The sequence below is a fragment of the Onychomys torridus genome, chromosome 1 (genome assembly GCF_903995425.1).
Source record: "Onychomys torridus chromosome 1, mOncTor1.1, whole genome shotgun sequence".
NCBI lineage: Eukaryota > Metazoa > Chordata > Mammalia > Rodentia > Cricetidae > Onychomys > Onychomys torridus.
The window spans coordinates 97,840,980-97,868,366 of NC_050443.1; the positions used below are offsets into that span (position 1 = coordinate 97,840,980).

At 41.8% G+C, this 27,387-nt stretch overlaps 1 protein-coding gene across 1 annotated transcript in view; it reads right to left on the reverse strand.

The window, feature by feature from the left end:
• Positions 1-23,338, reverse strand: part of Thumpd1 (THUMP domain containing 1) — a 26,061-nt gene extending 2,723 nt beyond the window's left edge. The window contains exons 1-4 of the mRNA XM_036190562.1: positions 23,073-23,338; positions 2,818-3,082; positions 1,445-1,619; positions 304-552 (exon numbers count right to left, since the gene is read on the reverse strand). Of these exons, the coding sequence (XP_036046455.1) occupies positions 304-552; positions 1,445-1,619; positions 2,818-3,048 (655 nt within the window). The 5' untranslated portion in view covers positions 3,049-3,082; positions 23,073-23,338. The remainder of the gene's footprint in view (positions 1-303; positions 553-1,444; positions 1,620-2,817; positions 3,083-23,072) is intronic.
• Positions 23,339-27,387: the final 4,049 nt, after the last annotated feature.

Sequence of the window (27,387 nt, forward strand, 5' to 3'; positions counted from 1 at the left end):
CATTATCCCTAAACAAGACAATTTAACTATTTTCATAGAAGTCCATCAGACTTAGTATTCTAAGTAATCAAAAAACAATATAAAATATACAAGAAAATATGTGCATGTTATATGCAAATACTACACCAAAACAGCCAGTTTATTTAAGACTTACCTGAAGACTCACAGGTTTTGGTATTCCTAAGGGCTCTAATGACTCATGGGTATGGGCAGACAACTGTACTTTCCCAAATAACCGATTTTGATCTACAAAGGCTTTCTACCACTCCGCCTCACATCTATAAAATCACTAGGAGGACCCACCTGCCAACTCTTTAATAACTTCTTCTCTATTCATATGGCTGTTATTTCGAGATTTGTAGACAATCTGAAATGTCCCTTTGTTTGGGGATTTAAACCAGGGCTCCAAAAATGTTTCTGCATATTTTTTCATATCTTCTAAGAAAGCTTTGCATGTGCCTGAGATGGGCAACATTCGCAGAATAACACGTGTCTTCTTTTTCTTGGTTTTGTACATATCCTGGAGAATGTGATGCACTAATTTCTCAGGTTCTAAGAGAAAAAGAAAAGATGACGTGACACAGGAAAAAACAAAGTTTTGCACCAACTAGTATTTCTCTAGTGTCATACGGCTAGCATTTTAACTTTTCATCATCTATACTGCTTTTGCCATATATCAATGTCGATAGTCTCCAGAACCAATGCTTTGGGGCTGTCCTAACATATAAGTCACAATACCTCATTGTTGTTTTCTTGTAATACCAATTAGAGAAACAAGCATCATACAGCACACTTTTACAAAAACACAATCTGTACATCACTTGAAGACTCAATTCACTAGTTACTTTGTGCAGAAGTCCAGCTCTCAGCTGGGAAAGAATTCCAGCACCATGTAGCACAGCACCATGACACAGTGAATCACAGCTACTTCCCAACTACACACATCTACCTGACGTCAGTGTTAATGTTTTTGAATTAGTGATCAGATTTGAGAGTCAAAGGAACTCTATTTCCAGGTCTTTAACTAATTGGACCAAGCCCTCCATTCATACTAAGCCTGGTACTAGGTAGCTCTTTTGAGACAGAATACATACTTTCATTCTACCTTACGTTACATACCAAGGAAGGATGTATACAGCTAGGTCCCCACTCTTAAGCCAATGCTATCCTCACCGCCTTCCACCTCTCCATATTATTAGGAGACTAAAATAACACACTTCCAAAATGTGGAGTAAGAAACAATTTCCCCGAGTGTGATACATGTAATCTGAAAATGGTTTCAGAAACATCTGGGCACTGATCTACAGCTGATGGGACATGGGGGATGTTACCATGGAGTGAATGACAGGCATACCATGAAGCCATTGTCTAGGCAGTATCTGCTAAGACAGAGATGCCCAGATACTGTGGGATCAGTGATCTCAGGGGTGTTATTTAGACACACCTATTCCAAGGGTCCTGATGAAGACTACATTATTTGCTCCGCTCTCCATTGACTGGAATCTCCTCAGCCTCATCTCTGTAGAAGCCTTAATGTCACCAACTTCTTTCTTCAAGGCAGCCTCCACATCATCATCTTCTCCCTCACTTCCAGACGGCTGCTGGTCCTTGTCTATAAACTGTTAACATAAAACCAATAAGCAAAAATGACACAACAGCTCATGTCCCAACCCTGTAATTAACTATTTATGTGAAACCCCCAATGGCAGGTCTCAGTGTTGACTATCAATGTTTTTATTAGGAGATTAAAATAACACCACTTCCAAAATGTAGATTACAAAACGAATTCCTTGAGTGTGGCAAGTGTCGTCTGAAAATGGTTTCAGAAATATCTTGACAGAGGCAGGCAGGCCATGTGTTCCTCAGATAAAGCATGTCACAGTGGACTTTAACACCATCATTACATACCACTGTGGCTGACAGGATACTCGCTTTTTGGTAAGATTAGAACCAAATGCACAAGAGAACTAAAACCATTACTCCTACTCTAGTAGATAGAAACAGGGCACAGAAGGAGGTCAAGAACTTGCTTCAGCCAGGTACAGTGTAATCCCTACACGTGGGGAGCTGAGGCCAGCCTGTGGCAGCCGGCGGTCTTCCCTCAAAAACAAAAGGAATACAACAACATAAAGGAACTCACACAAGGCACCAGCATAGGCATAGACCGGACATGTGCTTGCTGTCCAGTTCTCTGTCCTACCAAGGTGTTTTCGTTTCAATCATGTTATAAAAATAACTGTGCACATTGAAGAAGCCTTTACAGATTCGCTCATTCACTCATATTCTGTCCCCTCCTCTCAAATAATGGGGCCCGCTGCACTACCTTTCTCCACACTTCTGGGTGTGCAGGTGTGTTCGGAGTCTAAGCGAATAATATCACGGCTTTCAAACTGCCATAGAATGAGATTCGGGGTTCACACGTTTTTATTTTCTTAAATGTATTTTCAAGTGCACTTAGAAAAGAGCATCCCTATCAAACTTCCACTACCTCGGAGAGATTTTAGCTTGTACCGACGTAACAGGGTCCAAGAAGGACGCTTCTGAAAGTTCTTCAGCACACTACCTGGTCCACAGGAAGCAAAATACGTGGGAGCCACCGTCATTAGTGATGTCAAGAAATGCCCAAAGAGCCAGCCCATAAATACACACCCACCAGGCAGGAGACCTCAATAGCGGCCACACCGGGGGTGGGGGGGGGGGTGGGGGGTAGGGGTGGAGGTAGGCGAGGTCATGCAAGCACCGTACAGGTTCATCAAAGCAACTGCCTCCTCCGCTCCCAGCGGCCTGCAGGCGGCTCGCTCTCCCTGAGGCCGGTACCTTTTCGGGCCCGTACATGTCGTCGCCATACTCGTTAAGCAGGCTGTAGGCCTCCTCCACGCACTTGCGCTCGTTCATGTTGCAGGTGATGAGGATGCCCTGCAGGCCCGGCTCCAGCTGCCGCGGCCCGCCTGCATCACAGCGCCGGGCCCGCTTGGCCGGGAAGAACTGGGCCTTGCCTTTGCGCTTTCCGCCGACCGGCTGAGGGGACTGCGGGGCGGGGGCCGCCATGCTGTCTCCGCTCCACGTTCCTTAGCGACAATATCTGCGCGCGGTGGTTGCGTCACACGTGTGCGACGGTCTGCCCTAGTGATCCCACCCCCTCTCCTTCGGTGGCTTTGGCCTGCCCCGCCCCTCGCACGGAGTGACAGGGCCTTCGAGGCCCAGCCAGCCTGTAAACGTAATATTTGGATTCTAGATAGACTTAAAATTTGCTCAGGAAGAACTGATATATATATATTTTTTAAGGTTAATGTTTATCGTGCTAGTCACTGTCTAAAGTGCGGAGGTCGGGCCATCAGCCCAACATGAAGTTTACTGCCCTAGTAATTATGCCAAGGTTTCTTAGCAGTCGCTGGAGTCCACCTAATCACTTGGGGTTTGTGTCTTTTCAAATGTGCATATTCAATACAAGTTCCTCTGGTGTTGCCGTGAGAGGACACCAGATGTGCAAAGACAGCTCCCTCTTATTTACCCAGGGCACTCTTGAGTGGGAAGAAACCCGAAATCTGTAGATAGAAATACAGAGGAGAGGGAGACAGAAAACACAGGACAGCCTCACAAGGACCTGGGTTCAAACCCACCAGCCCCTTCTATCTCTACTAAAGGGCTCTTAAAGGAATGTCAAGGGGTGGAGCAAAAGACCTCCCCACAGCACACCCAAGTGCAGACTATTCCAGACACCTGGTGACCATGCAAGTGGTCAAGCCATCCCCTAATGCAGTCCTGATGTGTAAAGCAAGCTCAGATCTCACTAGGAAACGTTTGTGGGCTCCTACAGTTGAACTATCTCTCCAACACCCAAATTCAATTTTTTTTTTTTTTTTTTTTTTTTTTTAGAAATTCTACTGGGATTATGTCACGCACATCAATGAATTCTTCCATAGAGGCTCTTTGCTCAGCTTCAGTACAAGCAAAGTATATTCTCCAGGGTGCCCTAACCTGCTTAGCTTAGAAGAGTTCTGAAAAGACAGATCAAATAGGACTTGCTGTTCTTGCAGAAAATCTGGGTTCAGTCCCCAGCATCCACATGATCTATAGTCATCTATAACTCAAGTTCCAAGAGAACTGACTCCCTCTTCTGAACTCCAAAGCACCAGACACTCGTGTGGTACACACACATATATGCAGACAAAACACTCATCTACATAAAATAAAAATAAGTCTACAAAAAGAATTTTTAAAAGAATAAGAAAAATAATATCAAGAGTTATCTATAATGGAAGACACTGACATTGACTTCTAACCTTCATTTACTCATGCACCCCCCCCCACACACACATATGCACACACACAAAAGATTGAGATAAAGCGTTCAGACTGTCATGATAGAACCCTCATCCAGTGACTGATGGAAGCAGATGCAGAGATCCATGGCCAAGTCCCAGGCAGAGCTCCAGGAGTCCAATCCACGAGACAGAGGAAGGATTATATGAGTAAGAGATATCAAGACCATGATTGGAAAAACTACAGAGACAACTAGCCAAACTAGTGGAAACACATGAACTATGAACCAATAGCTGAGGAGCCCCCAACTGGATCAGGCCCTCAGGATAAATGAGACAGTTGTTTAGCTTGAACTGTTTATGGGGCCCACAGGCAGTGGTATCAGGACCTGTCCTTAGTGCATGAGCCAACTTTTTGGAACCTAGTGCCTATGCTGAGACACTGCTCAGTCTTAGTGCAGGGAGGAGGGGATTGGACCTGCCTCAACTGAATGTACCAGGCTCTGCTGACTCCCCAGGGGAGAACTTGCCTTGGAGGAGGTGGGAATGGGAGGTGGATTGGGGGGGAGGGAAAGCTGGGGGGGGGGAGGAGGGAGAAGAGGGGAATCTGTAGTTGATATGTAAAATGAATAGAAAATCTCTTAAAATATTTTAAATAAAATTTTTTAAAAATCTTTCAGACAGCAACTAAAATAAGATTGGGAGGTTGAAACTAGGAAAACTGACCCTTACAGCCCAGGAATGTGCAAGAAAAGAGAAAGAGGCGGTGTATTCAGTCCTGTACCAGTGTGTTCCCTACAAACGCCAGAGTCAGCAGTGCAGTAATCCGTAACAGACTTGGTGAAGCAAGAAGGAAATCCAGTTCAACACAGCTTAGTTAGCTGGGGTTGGTTCAAACTTCAGAGTCTGACCCCAAGAAAGTTTATTTTAAGTGTATTCAAGTACAGTACAATTTTGGAAAATCGTTTCCTGGTGACAATGAACTCAGTCCAGTATGTTCAATAAAGCTTAAGGCACGAGTTCATCAAAACTCTTTGAAAAGGACACATGACCTTGGTTCTACAGATTGACTATGTGTTTTATCTTAAGGGACTAGGGGAGGATCTGATGTGGTTTTGGTCATACAAATAAGGCAGAGGTCACCAAGCTGTCAACCACCTCTGCTCCGTTTGTAAAGTACATGTGACATCTCATAAGGATGAGTTCTATCGAGTGAGAAATGATGCTCAGGATAAAGGTCTAGGGAAAGGGACTGAGATAAGAATAAGAGTCTGGGGAAGTCAGATGTGGCCTGGCCCTATAGATAGCACAGGTTAACAGGATATTAATTAACCATATCCTTTCCCAGCTTTCTGGGTTGAAAATAGGTCATACATGTCTTTCTTCAAAGAGACAGCACTGTATGATAACAGTCCTGGTTTCCTAGTGCTTATCTGTGAGCACAAGGGCCTCATGCCCTCTACAAGTACTGAGCATCAAGTCCAAAGTGAGTACCAACAGGCTGGGGAATACTGTCTGTATCTTATTTTAGTGTCTAATTCAAGAATTTAAACAGAAGAAAACTGACCTAGTCAAGATTTTAAAATTATATTTATTAGGACTGATAATGATTTCTATCTGGGAAAACACAAATTTAAGCTGTCTTGAAAATGTACTTTCAAGCTTTTTATTTACAGCTTAAAACTACAATAAAAGGAGAGAGAGAAAAAAAATTTTCTGCTGGACACATCTTGGCAGGGAGGGCCGACTGAACTCACTTGAGTTAAAGGCTTGCCCTCCCAAGAGATCTGACTGGAACTCAAAGCTCACTGCCTGGTAGCCCTTGCCACTGGGGTCTGGCAGAGCTGGGAGCAGTGTCTGATACAACACCTACATGGCAAACGGGGCTCTACTGAAAGCAGCTTGAGCTAGGTCTCAGCTACCCCAGAACTTAGTTTTTTTGGTTTTCCTCACACTAGAAATTTGTCAATTGTCTCAGCCAGCTGGATCTGTAAATGTAACTGTCTTCTAATACCTTGGGGTTACTCTAACTAAGCATGTGAAGGACCTATATGACAAGAACTTTAAGTCCCTGAAAAAAGAAATTAAAGATGTCAGAAAAATGGAAAGATCTCCCATGTTCATGGATAGGAAGGATTAACATAGTAAAAATGGTGATCTTACCAAAAGCAATCTACAGATTCAATGCAATCCTCATCAAAATACCAACACAATTCTTCACAGATCTGGAAAGAATAATACTCAACTTCATATGGAAAAACAAAAAACCCAGGATAGCCAAAAGAATCCTGTACAATAAAACAACCTCTGGAGGCATCACAATCCCTGACCTCAAGCTCTACTATAGAGCTGCCATAATAAAAACAATTTGGTACTGGCATAAAAACCAACATGTGGACCAATGGAATCGAATTGAAGACCCTGACATTAACCTGCACACCTATGAACATATAATTTTTGACAAAGAAGCCAAAAATGTACCATGGAAAAAAGAAAGCATCTTCAACAAATGGTGCTGGCATAACTGGATGTCAATGTGTAGAAGGCTGCAAATAGATCCATATCTGTCATCGTGCACAAAACTTAAGTCCAAGTGGATCAAAGACCTCAACATAAATCCAGTTACTCTGAACCTGATAGAAGAGAAAGTAAGAAGTAGTCTTGAATGCATTGGCATAGGAGATCACTTCCTAAATATAACACCAGTAGCACAGACACTGAGAGAAACAATCAATGGGATCTCTGGAAACTGAGAAGCTTTTGTAGAGCAAAGGACACAGTCAACAAGACAAAGCGACAGCCTACACAATGGGAAAAGGTCTTCACCAACCCCACATCTGACAGAGGGCTGATATCCAGAATATATAAACAACTCAAGAAATTAGACATCAAAATGCCCAACAGTCCAATTAAGAAATGGGCTATAGAACTAAACAGAGAATTCTCAACAGAGGAAGCTCAAATGGCTGAAAGACATTTAAGGAATTGCTCAACATCCCTAATTATCTGGGAAATGCAAATCAAAATGACTCTGAGATACCACTTTACACCTGTCAGAGTGGCTAAGATAAACAACACAGAAGACAGCTTATGCTGGAGAGGATGTGGAGCAAGGGGAGCTCTCCTCCACTACGGGTGGGAATGCAAGCTTGTACAGCCACTTTGGAAATCAATATGGCACTTCCTTAGAAAATTGGGAATCCATCTCCCCCAAGACCCAGCTGTAGCACTCTTGGGCATATACCCAAGGAATGCTCAATCATACCACAAGGGCATTTGCTCAGCTATGTTCATATCAGCATTGTTTGTAATAGCCAAAACCTAGAAACAACCTAGATGCCCTTCAACTGAAGAATGGATAAAGAAAATATGGTACATATAAACAATGGAGTACTACTCAGCAGAGAAAAACAATGACATCATGAAGTTTGCAGGCAAATGGATGGATCTAGAAAAAAATCATCCTGAGTGAGGTAACCCAGACTCAGAAGGACAAACATGGTATGTACTCACTCATAGGAGGATACTAGATGTAAAACAAAGATGACTAGATTGCTACACAACTCCAGGGAGGCTACCTAGAAAATGGGACCCTAGGAAAGACACAGGGATCACCAATGACAGAGAAATGGATGAGATCTACATGAACAACCTGGGCATGAGTTGGGGTAATGAAGGGCAAGGTTTGAAGGAAAGAGAGCTTAGGGGAGCAGGAGATCCCAGCTGGATCAAGAAAAGAAAGGGAGAACAAGGAATAAGAGACCATGATAAATGAAGACCACATGAGAACAGGAAGAAGCAAAATGATAAGAGGCCCCCAGAAATCCACAATGATACCTCCACTGTAGACTACTGGCAATGGTCGAGAGAAATCCCAAACTGACCTAGTCTGGTGATCGGATGGCCAAACACCCTAACTGTCATGCTAGAACTCTCATCTAATAACTGATCAAAGTAGACACAGAGATCCTTGGCAGGCCCCAGATGGAGCTCCGGGAGTCCAATTGTCGAGAAAGAGAAGGGATTATACGAGCGAGAATTGGTGAGACCAAGATTGGAAAAAGCACAGGAACAAATAGCCAAACTAATGGAAACACATGAATTATGAACCAAAAGTTGTGGAGCCCCCAACTGGATCAGGCCTTCTGGATAAGTGAGACAATTGAATAGCTTGAACTATTTGGGAGACATCCAGGCAGTGGGACCAGGCCTGTCCTTAGTGCATGAGCTGGCTGTTTGGAACCTGGGGCTTATGTGGGGATACTTTGCTCAGCCTGGAAGGAGGGGTCTGGACTTGCCTGTACTGAATCTACCAGGTTGAGCTGAATCCCCAGGGGAGTCTTTGCCCTGGAGGAGATGGGAATGGGGGGGAAGAGATAGGAGGAAGGTAGGGGCGGGAGGGGGGAGGACAGGGGAACACATGGCTGATATGTAAAATTAAAACACAAATATCAGTATTAAAAAAAAGATGTCAGCAAGACAGCTCAGCTGGTAAATAAATAAATAAATATGATCATTGAAGAGGATTGAAATTAACAGCATATATAGTCAAAAGCTATGTTTTAATAATAATCAATAAAATGAATAGATATGCTCCTGGAAAAAAAAAAGAAAGAAACACAGAGCCAATTGCAGAGTTAAAAGACAAGAGGTCAGAGCAACAGTTAAGAGCTTAAAACCTTTTCTTACCCTTCATTGCTGCTGCTGTCCTTCCTCTTCATGAAGAAATCTACTTTCTGAGTGTCTGTCTTTTTTATAGACTTTCTGTTCTGCCTTCTCATTGGTTGTAAACCCAACCACATGACCTCTTCGTCACTGCCTGTCTGTAGAGACCTCCAGGTCTTCTATGGTTGGTATTGAGATTAAAGGTGTGTGTCTGCCATGCTGGCTGTATCCTTTAACGCACAGAGCTCTGCCTGTCATGTGATCTGGATTAAAGGTGTATGCCACCACTGCCTAGCTTCTGCTATGGCTTGCTATTAGCTCTGACCCCAGGCTACTTTATTTATTAACATACAAATAAAATCACATCTCAGTACAAATAAAATATCACCATATGGATCTTCAGCAGAGACCCTAGAAGGGGGAATGGCGAATGAAAGGGACAAGAGACACAAAGAACTGATAGCAGGACAGTATTCTGATCAAGCTGCAAAATTTTATTTTTCTCAGGTGGGTTTTATAGTAAGCAGACCAGGAAACTTTCTTTGCGAAAAGATCAGGGGACTTGGGTTGCCAAGCAACCCAACCAAGCAACCTAACCACAAATCATTGTTACTAATGGTCACTGTAGCAGAAAGATAAGGAAATGTTATTTTCTAATAACTCAAGGCTTGTCCAGGCATGTCAAAAGTTTCTGTAGCTCAAAAGGTTAGTAGCTCAGTATTGGACAACAAGAACTTAACTCAGGCAGGCAATATGGCATGGCTCTTAAAATTGTCCTCGGCTGTCAATATAGATTGATCAATAGTCATGAGAGAAAAAAATAAAAACAAGCATGACCTCTAATACAGAAACAATTACAACTAGGACATAAAACACCTAAGCTGGCTAAATTTCCTGTGGAATTGCTCATTCATGATGTGGATTATTATATGAAATTCTCTTCTACTGCTAGTCTAATCAACATTTAAATTAATGTTTAATTTTCATGCTAAATAAACTAAAAGAGCAAAACTTAAAATTTTGGGCCATATCAGCTGGGTGCATCCTGATCTGCCATCACTGCCAAGGATGTGGCTCCTCTCTTTAAGTTGCTTTCTGGGGACTCTCAGTTAAATTGTACGAGAAATGTGTCACCTGAAAAAGAATTAGATGTTAGTTTATTAAATAATGCTGCTGCTAAAGCAGTAGCTCATAAAGTTAATCCCTTACTTCTTTTATCAATTACTTATCCTTTCTTCCTCTTCATCTCCTACTGGAATAATATGTTACCAAGATGATAGTATTGCAAAAATGTATGCATAGCCGGGCTGTGGTGGCACACGCCTTTAATCCCAGCACTCGGGAGGCAGAGGCAGGTGGATCTCTGTGAGTTCGAGGCCAGCCTGGTCTCCAAAGCGAGTTCCAGGAATGGTGCAAAGCTACAAAGAGAAACCCTGTCTCAAAAAACAAAACAAACAAACAAACAAAATGTATGCATGTCCCTGATCTGTAACTCCTTATTTACAAGAAATTATAGGCTAAAAAATGGTGGGGAAAACATGTCTTAACTTACTGTTAAAGAGACTATGGAAATCATTGTGCCACAAAATAAAAGCACTGATAATAATTGGCAGATTGTATTAGCATGCTACTCAGTTTTTTATAGATAATTATTATCCAAAAGACCCCTTCTTAAGATTGTTTTGAAGTTATCCCATGGGTATTGCCTAAAATTCCTACAGAGATTGCATGGAGTGCTTTTACATGTGGCTCTTCAAACGGACAAGAAGCATATATTTTATATACTCTTATCTACTACAGCATACTGTATATGTAACTTGAATTCAATTTAACTTGTTAAATTTAAAATTTTAAGTTTAAATCTTTAAAAGTTAATAGTCATTGTTAATTAAGTCGGTTTTGTTTGTTTTTCTTTTAGTTTTTTGCTTTGTTTTGTTTTGTTTTTTGAGACAAGGTTTCTCTGTGTAGCTTTGCGCCTTTTCCTGGAACTCACTTGGTAGTCCAGGCTGGCCTCAAACTCACAGAGATCCACCTGGCTCTGCCTCCTGAGTGCTGGGATGTTTTTCTTTCAGTTTTATGCTTGCCCTTGGCCTGATAAATGATCAGACTCTGGCAAGGGAGGAAGTTAGAGGCTCAGGCTCATGAAACCCTATCCTCTATTAAAAGCATTATTTTACACAGTTGTCATGTCCAAAAGAAATGGGACAAATAGCTAACTTTGGTGCCTACTGGCATTCCAAAGTACATGCTGGCCTCCAGGCTATCTCAGTTGTTATGTAATATTACTTTAACTATGTACAGATGTGTTACATTTCTTTACAATGTGGTATATTACTTTAACTATGTAGGTGTGTTGAATTTGTTTATGTTGCATTTGTTTAACTATGTAAAGATGTGTTGTATCTGTTTTACCTTGCCTGACTAAGGCATCTGATTGGTCTGATAAAAACCTAAATGGCCAATAGCTAGACAGTAGAGGGGTAGGCGGGGCTGGTAGGCAGAGAGAATAAGTAGGAGGAGGACTCTAAGCATGAGGGAAGAGAGAATGAGGGAGAAAAAGAGGGAAATGCCGGGGGCAGCCAGCCAACCAAAAACAGAGTAGAACATACAGAATGAAAGAAAGGTAAAAAGCCCTGAGGCAAAATGTAGATGAAGAGAAACAGATTAATTAAAGTTATAAAAGCTAGTGAGACAAGCATAAGCTAAGGTCAAGCAGTTATAATTAATAATAACTCCTCATGTCATGATTTGGAAGCTAGTTGGTGGGCTAAAAAAGCCCACTACACTCAGTATCAAAAGTACCTGTTACAGAGTCCATGTTGGCATCCCCTTCTCAGCTCTTCTCACCCCACCCCCACCCTAAACTTCTTCAGTCCATCAGCTTCCCTTCCCTTAGCTTCTCATTCCTATATAATCCTTCCATTCTGCCACACACCCTCTTTGCTGTCATGGCTTTTGCTCTCTTGCCCCTCTCTCTTGGTCTCCTTCTCTCTCTCTCTCTCTCTCTCTCTCTCTCTCTCTCTCTCTCTCTCTCTCCCTCATACTCTCTTACTCTGCCTCCTCTCTCTCCTCTCATGTCCTAGTTCAGTTTGCTGGTCATGTTCAAGGTACTGCTTTCTCTCCCTTCTCTGAACTCTTCCATGTGCTCTCTCTCAACTCTACAATAAAAACCTACTCCTCAACCATACCTTGGAGTGGTCATGTCCTCATTTTATACAACAGTATAAAGGCATTATTTTATACAGCATTCTAAGCTTCTAATGCACAATTAATAGAAATAGACATCAGCTTGACATCTGGAACTATGATTTCTGTGTCTTGGACATCCTCTACTGTCAAGTGTGTAGAGATCTGGGCTCAAAATTCACTATAGGTGTGCACAATTCCTCTTACTAACTAGTCAGCTACAGAGCACAGCTCCAAGTATGTCATGAGGTTCTGGTGGCTCCAGGACAATACCATTGTTCCGTAAATTGACTTGACTTTGTCAAATACCTCTTTATTCACATCCTTTCTAGGACCCATTGCAACTAACATTTATATTACTAAAATCCCTTACTATTCATAGGACCAAGCTATTGGGAACATCATCAAATACTTATTGGCAAATTTTAATAATAAAAAAGAAGTATATATACCTGTAGCTGAAAGTTTTCCTGGTCCCACAGCCGCTCAGACCCAAGTAAACATATACAGGCTTATATTATTTTTAAATTATGGCCATGGCAGGCATCTTGCTAACTAGCTCTTATATCTTAAATTAACCCATTTCTATAAATCTATATTTTGCCATGTGGCTTGTGGCTTACCAGTATCTTTACATCTTGTTTCTCATGGCAGCAGCTGGCAGTGTCTTCTCTACTCTGCTTTTTTCCTTCCTCCTCTCTAGTTAGAATGCCCCACCTAATCCTGTTCTGCCTCACCATTAGCCAAACAGCTTTATTTATCAACCAATCAGAGCAACACATATTCACAGCATACAGACTGACATCACCCATCATTTCCTTTTCTTTCTATTCAAAAGGAAGATTTTAACTTCAACATAGTAAAATTGCATATAACAAAACAGTTATCAAGCAAGAATTATAGTTACGATATAGTTACAATGTCTAGTCTATTTGTATTTGGCAAAATTAAAGAAGATAGCCTATCTATCCCATATTTGTGAGTCTAGGGTTTCATATCTACCTTATCTATCTCTTACCATAACCAAGGGAAACCATAATTATAACTATCTAGTCTTTAGCTACACCAAAGACCTCAGAAGGATACAATATTATCTAAGTAAACAGGAAGAGCATTTTAAGCAACTTCCAAAAATCCAGAATGACAGAGACATCTGTCTGCCTGGATAGTCATCCAAAGTTCCTCTGCAACATTGGGGCATCCATCTTCAGCCCACAGGCCTAGAGTCTGTAAGTTACTTCTCTCTGTGTCCTGTAGAATTTCTGGCAGTTTCCTCTGCGAAGCAGGAACCTGAAGGATCATTTTGCCAAGCAAAGTTCAATGGTCACCTTCCTGTTGGTTCTGCATGTCCAGTCAATACAACATTTTTTCAAGCAGTCCAGGCAAGAACAGTTTCTTGCCCAGATGGCTATTTTTGCCAAGAAGATAAACTCCCTATGGAGTGTCTTCAACACCCATCTTTCTCTTTGAAGTAATTGGTGCTTCCAGTAATAGATGTGTTTCATTGTCCAGAAGGTCTAAGTTTTAAAAATATTTTAAATGCCATATTCTGTAGGTCTTTGAAGTGTTTGAAGATTACCTACCTAATTGATTATATCTATGTATACCTAGAAAACTTAATATGACTATAAATTTGACTATCATAGAAGACTATTATTAATCTGTATTTCTTAATTATCCATTACAACTTAAATGAGCTGCACAAACATAATATAATACCTTAAACAAGAGTAGGAATATACATACAATATAACAAAATTAACTTTAAGTTTATATCAATAAACTAAAATCTATAGCAATGTAAAATATTTTAAGCAAGTTGTTCTTTAAAAGTAGATTCAATAATCTACCTTTTTATCCTATTATATCTATATCCTATATTCTATATCATATCCTCCTTTCTTCTTTTAGAAAGAGATTGGCTATAACCAATAACAGTTTGTAACCAACAACCTAAACAAAGACAAATATCCATAATACATTTTTGGGGAATGTGGGTAAAGTTTTCTAGGCTACTTCTTGCTGATAGAGGGTCCTGGTAATCTGATGGGGACACAAAGAATATTTTAGGATTATGGTCAAGTCCTGACTGGAATAGTCTATAAAGCTGTATTCTCTGAGCCAGTTGCCTTGAAGTTGATTTTGGATGTTGGATGATCTGTGGCATGGTGTCATTGGGGACTGTTCAGGGGGTCTTGGCTGGTCAAACCATATTAGCCTGGAAGCAATCCATAGGTTCTCATCTTCTGTGGAAACAAAAGCAGAACCTCTTTTCCAAAGCAGCATATGCTTAGACATAGATTTTGAAATCAAGATATCTTCAAAATATACATATTAATTAAACTCAGCAGCTTTTACAATCAAATGTCTCTCTGCAGTTAAAAATCCCAAAGACAATATAATTCAGACTCTCTGTGTGATTTCCATCTTTATGTACCTTATTTTTATATTACTTTTACTGTCTCTTTAAAGATTTCATTTTTTATAATTTATTTATTTTTATTTTATTTGCATTGGTGTTTTGACTCCAGATATGTCTGTGTGAGGGTATCAGATCTTGGAGTTATAGACAGCTGTTAGCTGCCATGTGAGTGCTGGGAATTGAACCCGGGTCCTCTGGAAGAGCAGTCAGTGCTCTTAACCACTGAACCATCTCTTCAGCCCAAACATTTCATTTTTTAAAAACTATTTCTTTATATAACTGTCTATATTTATTTTCTTCTCTTTTTCAAGCCTAAATACGTTTTTACACACATTGTAAACCACTTAACGTCTTATTCCATCTGAATCTGCCGTATTGTGAATCTATAATCCTTCTCTGACCAAGAGAGATTTTAAACTGCTAAACTGTGTTCTTGTGACTAAAGCAGCAGCTTTGGCTGGTCGAGGTAATTCACCTCCAGCTCTGGGCCATGTGTACCATCAGCTCTCAGAAGCAGTGGGTCTATGCCTCCATTAAAGCAATGTGTAGCCCAGAAACCTCTTTTTTTTTAAATTAATGTGAAAGCTATATCTGTCACACAGTGTGCTGTGCAACTTGGAGATGCCATTGTGTAATGTGGCCTGAATCTGCCATGTTGCACTCAAGCACAAATGCTGTGGTATCTTGCCATCCACATGAGACATGAAGCAGGAACCTGGTTTTGGCTTTGTTTAGAATCGCTTATTAAGTAGTCTCAGATTTTAGGTGGAAACTTGAGCCGTTGGGCACCATTTGTAGCTAAAAGTTTTCCTGGCCCTGCCTGGCTCTTGCAGCCCTGTGGTCCTGCAGCTGCTCAGACCCAAGTAAGCACACACAGGCTTATATCACTTTTAAACTATGGCCATGGCAAGCTGCTTGCTAACTAGCTCTTATATCTTAAATTAACCCATTTCTATAAATCTATATATACCCACTTAAATTCTCACATAGTATGCTATATTTAGCAATGCTAACTTTAATTTTTTTAATTTTTTCACTTTAAAAGATAATGCTGTTTTTGCTGCCCCAAAGCATTTTGCCCTAAAGGAGACAAAGCCTATAGTATATGTTAAACTAAAAAAACCTAGAAACTAGGCAATGGAAAGGGTTTGATGTTCCTATAACACTGAAGCAAGGTTATGCTCATGTCTTTCCAGAAAATAAAATCCCAGATAGCTCCAGATTTGATGAATCTGGTCAGGACAGTTTCCCAGAGACCACCAGGCCAATGAGGTGGATACAAATCCATCCAAAGGAGACGTCCCAATAGGAAGAGTAAGCTGATAACTTGGGAAGACATCAACACTTTAACTCTCCAAACTGAGACTTTGGGAAACAACAATTACATTATTCTACTGAACCAAAAGTGATGCTGTTATGTTTACTAATTGTATTTTATGTTAATTATCAGCTTGTCAATAGGGAATCCAAATATTTTTTGTTGGGGGCATAAAAGGCACGACTGTAATAGGAGGAAGTACTATGTTGTTTTGCCATGCTAAGAATTTTTTTATCCTTCAATACCAGTTGTCTGGATAAAAGATGGTACACAATTATTTAGTCACAATAATGAGGGATATTTTGCTTGGACTAATCTAACTGATCGGCCTAATTGCAAGAATACAGATTTTAGCATAATTAACTACTCTTTAGAAAACTTTGATAGTACAAATTATAATTGTATGAAGGTTAAAAGGGGAATACCTGGTGTATTGATTACTAAAGTTGTTATTATTGTACCTAAAATAGTGCTACCTATTGCCAATAGTTTAGAAAATAACCTCTGGCTTCATTTGATGCATAGCAGTCAACAAGAACAATCTTTTTGTATCAAAGGAGTCCTTTCTATTCCTGGGCTCTTAAAAAGAAATTTATGTGATGTAGGAGTTACTCATATTCACTGGTCACAAATAACAGAGAACAAAATAAAATCCACCTGCACCCATGTTCATGGGACTTTCCCTGATATTCCTTTCAATGGCATTTCTCTATCACATTGCTTATACTTTAAAGGTATTTATATCCATACTTACAGCAATTCCACCTCTAATCACACCCTTCCATCTGGTAAACAACTGCCTTTGGGATGGGCCTTTGTTTGTGTGTGGAAATGCTACTTATATTGCCCTTCCTACAGTTATAAAGGTTTGTGCAACATAAACCATATTACACTAATGTTGCTCAGTAAATCAGTGCAATTGATCGACAGAGTTAAGAGAGCTCTCTCTGAAAACTGTGGTCATTCTTTACATCTACTGGATCCTGTAATGGCTGCAGCCACAATGGCTCTTTTATTGCTAGTCCCAGGAATGCTTACAGGATTACAAAAAAAAGTTCTCAAAAATGGCCTGTATGATTAGTAAAACTACTAATATTGCAGCAAAATATTAGCAGAAATTAATCAAGAGATGGATGAGGGCTGGAGAGATGGCTCAGAAATTAAGAACACTGGTTGTTCTTCCAGAGGTCCTGAGTTCAATTCCCAGCAACCACATGGTGGCTCACAGTCATCTGTAATGAGATCTGGTGCCCTCTTCTGACCTGCAGGCATACATATAGGCAGAACATTGTATATATAATAAATAAATCTTTTTTAAAAAAGAGAGTGAGATGGATGAAGAGCACAGTTTTACAGCATAGAGCTACTATAGATTATTTGTTTCTCAAGCATAATTTTGATTGCCAACAATTTCCTGGTATGTGTGCTTTGATGTGTCAGATTTTTCTCATACTATGGATGGTCAAATTAATGATTTATATAAAGAGATAAACAAAAATCTCTCAAATGACCTTTAAATGGCCATTATATTTAAGATGGCTTTCCCCTTTCCTTGGTCCCTTGTTACTTATTCTTATACTTCTCTTGTGCTTGGCTATATTATTTAGACTACCTGTAAGGACCCCACACTTACTTACCAGGCCAAGATCACCTGATCTGGCTTTGAGGAATGAACCCAAGTCAGTTGGAGGACCCACAGCAAAACTTAAGCTTATTATTGAGAGCAATCAGACTTTTTATACCTTTATCAGAAACACAATATAATGTCAATTGCCAGGATTAATATAGTTGTCTTGCCAGGATACAATGAAATCTGCAAGCTACATAGAGTACATTAATGCCTAAGATCAATCATCCTATCAAGCTCCCATGCTTTCTTCACTTCTGAGGGAACATACAGAGAAACACAAAGCAGCCTGAATGCTTCACTGCCGGAGGAAATGTGCTAGTCTCTCTTGAACGGGAAGGCACACAGTGCCCAGGAGTCAAGGACTCTAATCTGAAAAACCTCTGACACATGCCTCTCAGGGCAGCTAAGCCAGGACAACTCCATAGTTCCCTGAAACTACCCCTAGAGGTGATTCATTCAGTCATGGCCTCTATTACAGTCACTATTTTTTCTTTAAAAAAATAGGGAAATGTAGAAGGACACAAGGTCCTTGTGCTCACAGATAAGCACTAGAGAAACCAGAAATGTTTAACACACAAGCTTTACTCCTCAATATATTTACACCAATTTTTCACCTAGAAGGCCTGAAGTGGACATAGTTGAAAAATCTGGTGATCTTTTGTTATTCTGTTGAATCAGGCCACACCTGAACCCCCCAGACTACTATGTTTATCTCAAATTCTTCCTCTCTAGACCTTTATCTGGAGCACTGCTCTTAAGTCAACAGAAAACATCCTTAGGGGAGTTGTTACATGTACTTTATAGCCTGCTAACCTCTATTCTATCTTGGTCAGAGGCCACATCAGATCCTACTCTCTTAAGCTATGGAATCTATCTTCATGGTAGATGTTACATGTACTTTGCAAAAGAGTTTTGATGTAGTCACACCTTAAGCTTTATTGTACACAAGGGACTGGAATAATTATTACCAGAGAAATTTTTTCCAAAATTATACTTTGCTTAAATATATCTAAAGTAAACTGCCTGGTGGTCAAACTCCAGAAGTTTAAACCAGCCTGGCTTATTAAGTCATGCCAAACCTGGTTTACTTCTTGCTTCTCATAGTTCATTTCTCTGCTGATCATAGTATTTGCAGGAACTCCCCCCCCACCCACACACACATATTTTCTCTGTAATAATGGAACACTTGAGTCCAGATAAGTCAGAAAGATTAGATTTATGAAGCTCGTTGTTCTAGAGAGTGGGAGCTGGCCTCTGGTGAGGGCTTTCCTCTTGCACTACAACATGGTGGACAGCATGCCACAAGTAGACATGCAAGCTCATGTCTCCTTTCCTCTGCTTGTAAACCCACTGATAACATCATGGGAAGGTCCATATCCTCACCACCTAATCTAATCCTAATTACCTCTTAAAGGTCCTACCTCTAAATACCATCAACACATGAACTTGGTGGTTATATTTGCAATACATGAATCTGTGGCAGAGGGAAAGGGAAATACATCCAAACCACAGATGTCCCACAAGAGGGTCTTACAACTTGATTAATGAGGGAAGTTGAAGAGGGTGTCAAAGTGTTATTTCTGTTTCTGCTATTTCTCAAATGTCAAGTTGCTATAGTTTAGGGTAGCATGACCTGAAAGCCATAACTTTTATCATAGTAACTGAATTCTTCACTTATGTTTCATTTTTGTAAGGTGTAGATAGTCATGAGTGAGTGCTGAAATTCATTACCTTTCCCAAGAGTTGCTGAAATCCTCAGTTGGTTTTTTTTGTTGTTGTTGTTTGTTTGTTTGTTTTCAGAGGTAAGGACTGAACCCAGGGCCTTGCGCTTGCTAGGAAAGCGCTCTATCACTGAGCTAAATCCCCAGCCCCCCTCACTTGTTTTTCCCCTTTTACCTCTTCTTGAATAAACTCAAACTGGTCATAATGGATTTCTGGTCCTTATATGCTTCTGATCTTAGTTTGTTGATATTTAGTAATTATTTGGATTTCTTGATTATAGTCACAGGGTATCATAATTTGCTCTTAGTTTTCTTTCTGGAGTGTTCCTGCCTGGCTTTGTTATATATCAGAAAAAGAGTCAAAGCTGAGTAGATAAGATGCTGTGGTAGGAAATAAAAGCTATTTTGACAATAAAAACAAACAAACAAATGAAAAACTGGTCTTCCTAGATTTCACCTATAAAGACTATGCATAACAAAGCCTACAGCTAGCATTGGAACTCACTGTGGAAGCCTCAATACTTCCTGTGTTAGTGAGGTATCAGGATTTCCACTTCCCCACTTACTTCCCCACTTCAGTGCAGATGCTAGCCAGTGAAATAAGTTGAGAAAGCAAATTTAAAAAGGCATAAAGAGCTGAAAAGACAAAAATAAAACTCACTATTTGCACATACTGTTGGTAAGTGTTAGGCCTTCTGAAGGCCTCTCGCCATCGCAACAAACCAAATCAGACCAAATGAGAAAAAGCTCAGATTTAATGGGTAAAGGGCTCACAGGTAATTCTCCGTCTCCCCTTCCCACCTCCCCCCACCCCCGCAGAGAGGAGACTGGACTTGAGACTGGAAGAACCATAGAACCATGAGTCTGTTTTCAGGGATGCCACTTATAAACCCTGTGGAAGTGGTCTTGGGGCTCTCTGGGAGAGGAGCTATGTTTGGTGGGCTTTGAAGGGGCAGGATTAGGGAAAGAGATGGGGGAGAGGAGTTGAGACAGATCTTCCACCAGACTACTTCCAGACATTCCAGACTCTTTGGGTATAGGGGCACCTGTTCAAGTCTAACTACTTCCTGTGGGCATAGGGCAATATGGGGAAGAGGAGTCAGGAGTTGGTAGGCTCAAATTCAGCAGGAGGTGTGGGGGAGGAGCATCCAGTTAATTGTCATTCTAGAGACTTGAGGCATCTGTTTCTTGAGGTAGCAAAGAAGGCAAGTTTCTAGGAAAAGTAGATCATTAACATCTTCCCTAGTTGTACTGTACAGAGCAGAAGAGCAGATAGGCCCTTTATTGGGACATCTTGGAAAACCAGAGGGTGAAGATTCCCAGCTGCTGGACAGACCATGTATCCTGAATAGGTGCCCACTTGAGCCTGGAGAAATGATACCAGCATGGATATCCCAGGAGCATGGCAGCCGAGAGGTGTGAGGATCACAGTATGAACAGAGAAGGGACCTCAGGAGAGAGAGGTAGGGGATGTACCTGGCCAGTGGGGGAGTTTTGGCTGGGAGGTGGTGATTAAGGAGGAAGGGTCTTCTGTAAATGAGCTCAAAAGGGCTCAAACCTGTAGGAAAGCGTAGGGTGGCCCAGAGGCAGGTAAGGGCAATGGGGAGAAAAGAGGGCCAAGATAACCTGAGTTCCATGGAAAGCTTGGTGGGCTGTCATTTGTTGAGTCCATTGGCCTTCTCACCCTTTCCTGAGGATAAAGGGGTCAACCATAGTTAGGAGGTAAGAGAGTTCCTTAGGTGTGGGCATGTGAATGAAATCCACCTGTCAATCCTTGCCTGGTTGGTGTCCTCAAAGCTGGTGCAGTGCTGTGGGCTGCAGGAATAGATTTTAAGAACTCAGCTGGTGATGGTAAAGCCACTACCTGAAGGGCTACCTCAATACCTCAAGGAATTCCTTCGGAGGAAGCCAAATTCCAGGGAGCATTTGGTGTTATTTGGCTTCTTATATATCAGCTGTCTTCTGTTATGAAAATCATGTTTGCCTTCATAGCTTTCCCAATTGATTTTTTCCTAAGAATTGCTAGCAGTGTGGACTGATCACTATTTGGACATACACGTTCAAGGTATTTGGAGAACAACCTCAGGAAAGACTTGTTTCCCTCAGGCCCATACATTTCTTCTCCTTTAAGCACTGGAATCAGATATCTCCCTTAGCCACATTCCAGGAATAACAGGAATAACAGTCCAAACCACCACATAATAAGTCTCCTGAATTAAGGTAAATTCCAAATGGAGACACCACCTAGGTCAGGTGGACCTTAAGTAATAGCTTCACACAATTTAGCTCGGATCCTCCTTCTTACAGCCTTACTAACTTTATAGACCTCTAACTCCTTACATAACAACTTCTAGGAATATTTAGATAACCTTCTGCGCTGACAACTATGCTCAGCCAGAACCCCAGTTCAAGCCTCCCTGTAATTATCGTCACTGGCAGCATCCGGCCAGGTCCATCCCCAGATGGAGGAAAGTACCTTATGAGAGATACCTCTGTACTCTCTAAGAACAGACTTAAGTGATCAGACTACCTATTTGAGAAGGCTTGGCAGATGTGATAATTAAGCTTAACTTTCTCCTTTCAAAGTCTTATCTCTAGTTTTAGATCCATCCTTAAAATTAACTCAGAACTAAAGGGTTCCAACTTACAGGTACATTTAGCTGTGATGGAAGTTGCCTAGCCAAGTTGCCTGGTGACAGAGCACACTTGCCAGAAATAGCAGGGGCAGAGATAGCTTGGAGAGATTGTGGGAGCCCATTTTCGGGTTCCTCATGGCTTTACCCAGCAGGTCCGCATAGAGGATGATTAGGGCCACAGGCCTGAGTGCAGGTGTCTGAAATGGTCTGCACTTGGCTGTGCTGGAGAAGGAGGTATTTTGCTCCACCCCCTTGACGTCTCTATAAATATCCTGGGGCAGAGACAGTCAGGGCCCATTGGAAAAGGTTCCAGGCCCTCTCAAAGCTATCCTTTATTTTCTATCTGTTTATCTCCACACTATAAATCCTTCTATCTAATATTTCCTGCTGCTCACACTCAAGAAAACTCTGGGGAGTTGTGGGGTTGGTGGGTAAACATCCCACAAGAGATTTTAGGATAAAAGGGATAAAAGGCAGTTTTATTTTCAGAGAAGGACTTAGAAAGATAAGGAGATACAGAGGAGTGGAGAACTTGAGGACAGAGAACTGAGAAGGATAAGGAGGATTTGACCAGAGAGCATGTGGACAAGATGGAAGATGAGGAAGAGTCAGATTGGGGAGTACTAGCTGGATAAGAATTAGATGAGAAGGACCTAGATAAGGCAGAATTAAGACGAGAGAATTAAGATAGAACTTAGAGGGAACCATAGATAAATATAGAGAGAAATCAGGCAAGAAAAAAGCAAGGCACAAGAACAGAACTGAAGCTGTGTAGATAGGATTTTATCCCAGAGGAGTAAATTAGATGGATAAGAGCTTGGTGTACTTAGATTCTTTTCCCAAAAATAATTCTCGCCATTTGTAGTTCTCTTCTGAGCCCCAGGGAAGAATATTATTAAGGCTGGTCCTTTTAATATTGTACAAGTGCACAGAAGTTGACATACCTGCAGGGCCCCTGTGGATGGGACTGTGAAACACTCAGGAGAGTGTGGGGGCCAAGGTGAGTGTGGCCCCCAAAAGGCTGAGAACAATGTGACCAAGCAGAGGTGCAGGGCAAGCAGGTATGACCAGAAAGAGTGTGAGAAAGAATCACCCTGTAAGATTGCAGGGAAGTGGGAAGGAAGGGATCCCGTCCACCCCCATGACAGAAATTGAAGAAACTGTAGAACCTGAGTGAGATGTCAAAACAGAATAGGTAGCTCCCATGTCCAAAAGAAAGTCAATGGATTTACCTGTTATCTGCAGCATCACCCTAGGTTTGGAGAGGGCAATGGGAGTCAGTAGGTCTTGGCCATGTCAGTTCTCCACCAGGCTTAGGAGTTCTCAGTTGCCAGAGTTAGTGAGGCTGGACCTCCATGGTATGGCATAGAGGACAAGCCTGCAAAGGGGCATTCCGATTTCCAGTGCCCAGGCTGTTGGCTGACAGGGTATGGCCTCCTGGGTGGCTGGGGATCAGAGCAATACTGTGACCAGTTGCCCTGCTTGCTGCATTTGAAGCCAGTTTTTGGCAGAGTTGACTTGGGCTGAGCTCCAGCAGGGTGGGGCTTCATGGCCAACTTCCCTTGTACCCCTTGTGGGGGCCCTGGTGGCCTCAGAGCAGCTGCTAAGGCTTGGGGTTGGAGTGTATCCTGTTGCAGCCTTGTTTGTCGGGTTGACTTGGCTGTCATTCTTGAGCATGAAAAACAGAGACATTTTCACCAATTCCTGTAGGGGAGTTTGGGGATACTCCTCAGCCTTTTTTTCTAGTATCTGGCACTGACTGAGAAATGAAATAGGTGGGAAGGCAGGGGTCTGGCGAGACTGAGTATAAGAAGAAACCAGGGAAGATTTGGGGGCATTAGGCCAGTGTGTAGGCTGAGGCATAGGGAGATAGGGGGGAACAGTGAGGGGAGGGGAGGACAGGACGGAGGATAAGGAAGGTAAGTAGGAGGAATTTGGTCTTAGATTTGTGGCTCTGGAAGAGGGGGTGGGTAAATAGAGTTTGGAGGAAGTGGGGGATGAGTCAGTGTCTCCAGCAGTGAATGGACCAGTGCTGTGAAACATTGGCCCGCTTAGGGAGGGCGGTAATGCAGAACCCCAAAAACTGTGAACATAGGGCAGTTCTGTCCAATTATATCAGATAGCCCCAATTTGAATAGGTTTTGTAAAAGACTCTGCAGGGGCATTTGGGGATCAGGCTTTGAATGGCAAGTGCTGTTTCTCAAGTCTATGCTGGGGATCCAAAGCTTAGCACAATAAGTCCACTGTGGAAAGTCTTGGGTCAAAAAAATAGGGGGTTGTGGGAAATTCCCTTCAATGGAACATGTTCTAGAAAAGGGGTCCCCTGGAACAAAGGCAGCCCTCTGCTCCAGAGTGGGTCAGGCAGAGCGAAGGCAGTCCTTTGCACCAGAACAGGTCGGGTGGAACAGAAGCAGCCCTCTGCACTGGAATGGGTTGGGGTGGAACAGAGGCAGCCCTGTGCTCTGGAATGGGTCTGGGGCCTGGTGAAGCAGGAATCTTAAAAGTTCTTAATAATAAAATCAAACCTGAGCCATGTATTGGGGTGAACGCTGAATGATCAGAGAAGCAGAACAAGCCACAGCTACCTCACCTTGCCAATTCTTCAGCTGATCCTGTTTCCTCAGACTGGATGCCTCTCAGCTGAACTGTGCTGCTCAAAAGCCTAAAAGCTTAACCAACCTAGTTCCTGGTCCTCATGCCTTATATACCTTTCTGCTTTCTGCCATCACTTCCTGGGATTAAAGGTTCATTTCTTGGGATTAAAGACATGAGTCACCATGCCTGGCTGTTTCCAGTGTGGCTTTAAACTTACAGAGATCCAAGTGGATCTCTGCCTCCCAAGTGATAGGATTAAAGGCATGTGTGCCACCATTTTCTGGCCTCTATATCTAGTGGTTGTTCTGTTCTCTGACCCCAGATAAGTTTATTAGGGCACACAATATTTTGGGGAACACAATATCACCACAGCCTAGAGCAGCTGCATCTCCGACAAGACACCCCCAAAAATCAAGAGACCCTGAGCCTCCTAGGCAAGGACTTGGAAAGGGCAACTTACCCAGCCAAGAGCCAATCTTAGTCTGGCAGAGAGCAGGTGTGGAGGAGAGGGGTGTTTTCCCACCAAGTGGCCCGGGGCCAGTAGAGAAAAATCAGTCCCCTAGGTGGAACCTCCAAATGATAAGTTTTAGGCCTCCCTGAAGGCCTCTCCACCGTCACAACAAGCCAAATCAGACCAAATCAGGAAAAGCGATTCCCTGGCCTTGTAGAGAGGAGACTGAACGCAAGATTGGAAGAACCACGAGTCTTTTTTGGGGGATGCTGCTTATATACCCTGTGGGAGTAGTCTTAAGGCTCTCTGAGGGAGGAGATGTGTTTGGTGGGCTTTGAAGGGGCAGGTTTAGGAAAAGAGATAATGGAGGAAAGTTGAGGTAGATCTTCCACCAGACTCCTTCCAAACATTCCAGACTCTTTGGGTATAGAGATGCTAGGGTGCTAGGGGTTGAGGTGGAGCTCCCATTCAAACAACTGAGACTATTTATATGGAAATTTCTCAGAAATCAATTCTTAAAAAGAGAACTTTTTTTAAAAAAGGAGACTAACAAATTCTTTTGTTTGTTTGTTTGTTTGTTTGTTTTTGAGACAGGGTCTATCATGTAAGCCATAGTTGTCCTAGAACTCACTGTGTAGACCAGTTTGGCCCCAAACTTAGCAGAGATCCACCTGCCTTTGCATCCCAAGTGCTGGGACTAAAAGTATGTGCCACCATGCAAGGCTTATAAATTCCTGTCTATAGTGATATTTTATTTGTACTGAAATGTGATTTTATTTGTATGTTAATAAAGTTGCCTGGGGGTCAGAGCTAATAGCAAGCCATAGCAGAAGCCCGGTGGTGGTGGCACACACCTCTAATCCAGATCACATGACATACAGATCTCTGTGTGTTCAAGGATATAGTCAGCATGGAGACACACGCCTTTAATCTCAATACCAACCATAGAAGACCTGGAGGTCTGTATAGACAGGCAGTGACGAGGCGGTCATGTGGTTGGGTTTACAACCAATGAGAAGGCAGAACAGAAAGTCAATAAAGAGACAGATACACAGGAAGTAGGTCTCTTTCTGAGGGGAAGGACGACAGTGGCAGGGAAGGGTAAGAAATGTGTTAGGGGACACTGCCAGCCACCACCATGACAAAAAAGATGTAAGGTACTGGTAAGCCAATAGCCACGTGGCAAAGTATAGATTAATAGAAATGGGCTAAATATAAGAGTAAGAGCTAGACAATGATAGGCCTGAGCTAATGGCCAAGCAGTTTAAATAATATAAATGTCTGTGTGTTTATTTTATAAGTGGGTTGTTGGACCAACAGGGCTTGGTGGGGGCTGGAGAGAAGGTCTCCAGCTACAAATGGCTCCCAACATGTTGGCAAGAGTTTCCACCTAAAACCTGAGAAAAAAGATTCTAAAACAGAGCTAAAAACAGCTTCCTAGTTGTCTCTCTCAAGTTAGAGGCAGCCTGTGGGTTTGAGCTACTATGGTGGGTTCCTGGAGTGTGTGTCGACCTGCAGTGTGGCGGGAATGAGGAGTCTACAAGCGGCACTTTACTCTGCTGCATGGTGGATTTAGCCTTTGCTAGTTGAAAAAAAAAGTTTCTGGGCTATGCGCTGCTTTGCTAGAACTGCTTCTGATAGTTGATGGTACACATGGCTCCAGATGCAGATTTGGTGGTAAACTGTACCACTGCCACTTTTGAAACTGAGGTGGGCGGAGCCAGCAGCCACAGCGGCATTTCAGTCTTACAAAGATGGATATTACACAGAGAATCTGGTTTGTGTTGTCTTTGGAATTTTTAAAGACAGAAAAAAATTTGATCGTAAAAGCTGTTGAGTTAAACAAATATGTAAATTTTAAAGACACCTTGACTTCAAAATTTGGATATGAGGATATGTTGCTTTGGAAAAGAGTCTCTGCTTTTGTTTCCACAGAAAGCCAGAGGCTATGGTTTGTTCCAGATTAAGATACATCAGGTTTGATCAGCCAAGACCACCTGAAAGGTCTCTGATGACATCGTGGCCCAGATGATCCAACATCCAGAACGGTTTCAAGGCAACTGGCTCAGAGGTTTACCCTCACAGAGTACTCTATAATCCTAAAATTTTCTTTATGTCCCCATAAGATGCAGCAGGAAGTAGTAAGAGAAACTATGCCAATTTCCCAAAATTATCAAGCTGGCCTTGGAGATGGAATTGGCTCACTTCTTTTCTAAACCCAGGCATATTGCTAAAATAAAAGGTTAAAAAGTTCTTGTGTCCCAAATCAGAAGAGCCCAATATTTTTATTTAAATCAGGTTGATTATAAATATGATCTCTTTCTAAAGAAGAAAAGGAAATATGACATAGATATAATAGGATGAAAGGGTAGATTAATGAACTTACTTTTAAAGAACAACAACTTGTTTAAAATGTTTTACATTGGTATAGATTTTAGTCTATTGATACAAACTTAAAGTTAATTTTGTTATACTGTATATATATCTCTACTCTCATTTGA